At 44.6% G+C, this 1934-nt stretch overlaps 1 protein-coding gene across 1 annotated transcript; it reads left to right on the forward strand.

The window, feature by feature from the left end:
• Positions 1-365: 365 nt before the first annotated feature.
• LOC121135636 (pyruvate dehydrogenase (acetyl-transferring) kinase isozyme 3, mitochondrial-like) lies at positions 366-1046 on the forward strand. The gene has a single exon (XM_040734723.1). The coding sequence runs from the start codon at positions 366-368 to the stop codon at positions 1044-1046; it is 681 nt and encodes a 226-aa protein (XP_040590657.1).
• Positions 1047-1934: the final 888 nt, after the last annotated feature.

Raw genomic sequence — 1934 nt, forward strand, 5'->3', positions numbered from 1 at the left:
AAATTTCACCTTTAGAATGACTTTTCTAATGCCAACTTACAAGTCTTGCAAAAGGAAGACAATGCTGTCTAGGCTGACAGTCTCTGAACAAACAAAATAAAGCAAGTTAAAATGTATATGTAGGCCTCACAGCCCACCAGCGCCGCGTACGGCGGCAGGCCCCGCCTCTTCTGGGCGGAGCCCAAGAACCCACGGGCTGCGGGCCACAGCCGCCTTACTGCCTCTGGTGCTTGTTTAGGTGCTGAGGCTGCGACTGAGCTGGTGGCGCCAAGGCCGAGCCCGATGGAGGTAAACCTCCGCCGGCGCTGCCGGCCCTTGCAGCAGTCTGGGACGTCTCGGCGGTTCTGTGCTTTGCCTGGGTGAGGATGCGGCTCTTCTTTCGGCTGCTCAAGCAGCCGATCCCCAAACAGATCGAGCGCTACTCTCGCTTCTCTCCGTCGCCGCTGTCAATCAAACAGTTCCTGGATTTCGGAAGAGATAATGCATGTGAAAAAACTTCATATATGTTTCTGCACAAGGAGCTTCCTGTACAACTGGCTAACACAATGAGAGAAGTTAATCTTTTGCTGGACAACTTGTTGAATCGTCCTTCGGTGGGGTTAGTTCAGAGTTGGTACATGCAGAGCTTCCTTGAACTTTTAGAATATGAAAACAAGAGCCCAGAAGACCCACAGGTTTTAGATAACTTTCTCCATGTTCTGATTAATATCAGAAACAGACACAATGATGTTGTTCCTACAATGGCCCAAGGCGTGATTGAATACAAGGAAAAGTTTGGGTTTGATCCATTTGTTAGCAGTAACATCCAATATATCCTGGATCGTTTTTATACCAACCGCATTTCTTTTCGCATGCTTATTAACCAACACACACTTCTGTTTGGTGGTGACACTAATCCTGCTCATCCTAAGCACATAGGGAGTATCGATCCCACCTGCAATATAGCTGATGTGGTGAAAGATGCATATAAAACAGCTAAGATGCTCTGTGAACAGTATTACCTGGTAGCTCCAGAGCTGGAAGTGGAAGAATTCAATGGAAAATAAGCTCCATGTCTGCCAGAACATTTGATGAGGTGAATGGATCAGAGACAACATGGAACTGAGACTGTGGGACCATGCCCAATCCAGTTTAAGGAAGATCCCCTGATGTTCCTCATGGAGCCAAAAAAAAAAAAAACTGGACACACTTTGAAACACAAATTCAGTTTCCAGTTTTCCCTTTAGGGAAAAAGAACACATTTAAAACAACTGGACACTGGTATGGACAGTGATGAGTGGCTAAATTCCCCTTTCCGTTTTTGAACAGGACTTGTCCACTTACAAACTTGTTAGAGAGGCAAAGTATAGTATTTGGGAGTTCATATTACTGAAATCCACCCTATGCCAGTGTATATCTCCAGACAAAGGCAAGTTTTCCTCATGTGGCAAAAGAGACACTTAAGCATCAATCCTGGGGTGATTGTAGTAATTTCTGATGCTGCTAAAAGAGCCAATTCATCTGGGACTGTCACCTCACAGTCTGTACCTACAGCCAGCACTGTGTATAAACTATCATTGGAAGTATCAGATTCTCTCAGCACTCAGAGCTCTTTAAATTATTTAATCCAGATATGAATTTAAAATCTTCATCAACAATCATCCTTAAACCTGTTTGCCTACACATTTGTGTTACTCCTGCCAAAGTTTATATGCAATAATTGTGCAGTCAAATTAATAGGATAAAAGAGACAAAGGATCCTCTACCCTCTGGAGAGATCATATTTAGGGGAACCCAGATGGCAGGCCGCTTAATGAAAAATGGGCTTTGTCCCTATCTTTGGACCATGCAGCCATAGGACTTGATAGCTTATACTTCATTGTACTATGGCACATTGCTGCTAGGTATGCCCAAGCTCGATTTGTCAATGGAGGACCACAGAGAATCCTGCGGCT

The sequence above is a fragment of the Mesocricetus auratus genome, unplaced genomic scaffold (assembly GCF_017639785.1).
Source record: "Mesocricetus auratus isolate SY011 unplaced genomic scaffold, BCM_Maur_2.0 Super-Scaffold_100040, whole genome shotgun sequence".
Taxonomy (NCBI): Eukaryota; Metazoa; Chordata; class Mammalia; order Rodentia; family Cricetidae; genus Mesocricetus; species Mesocricetus auratus.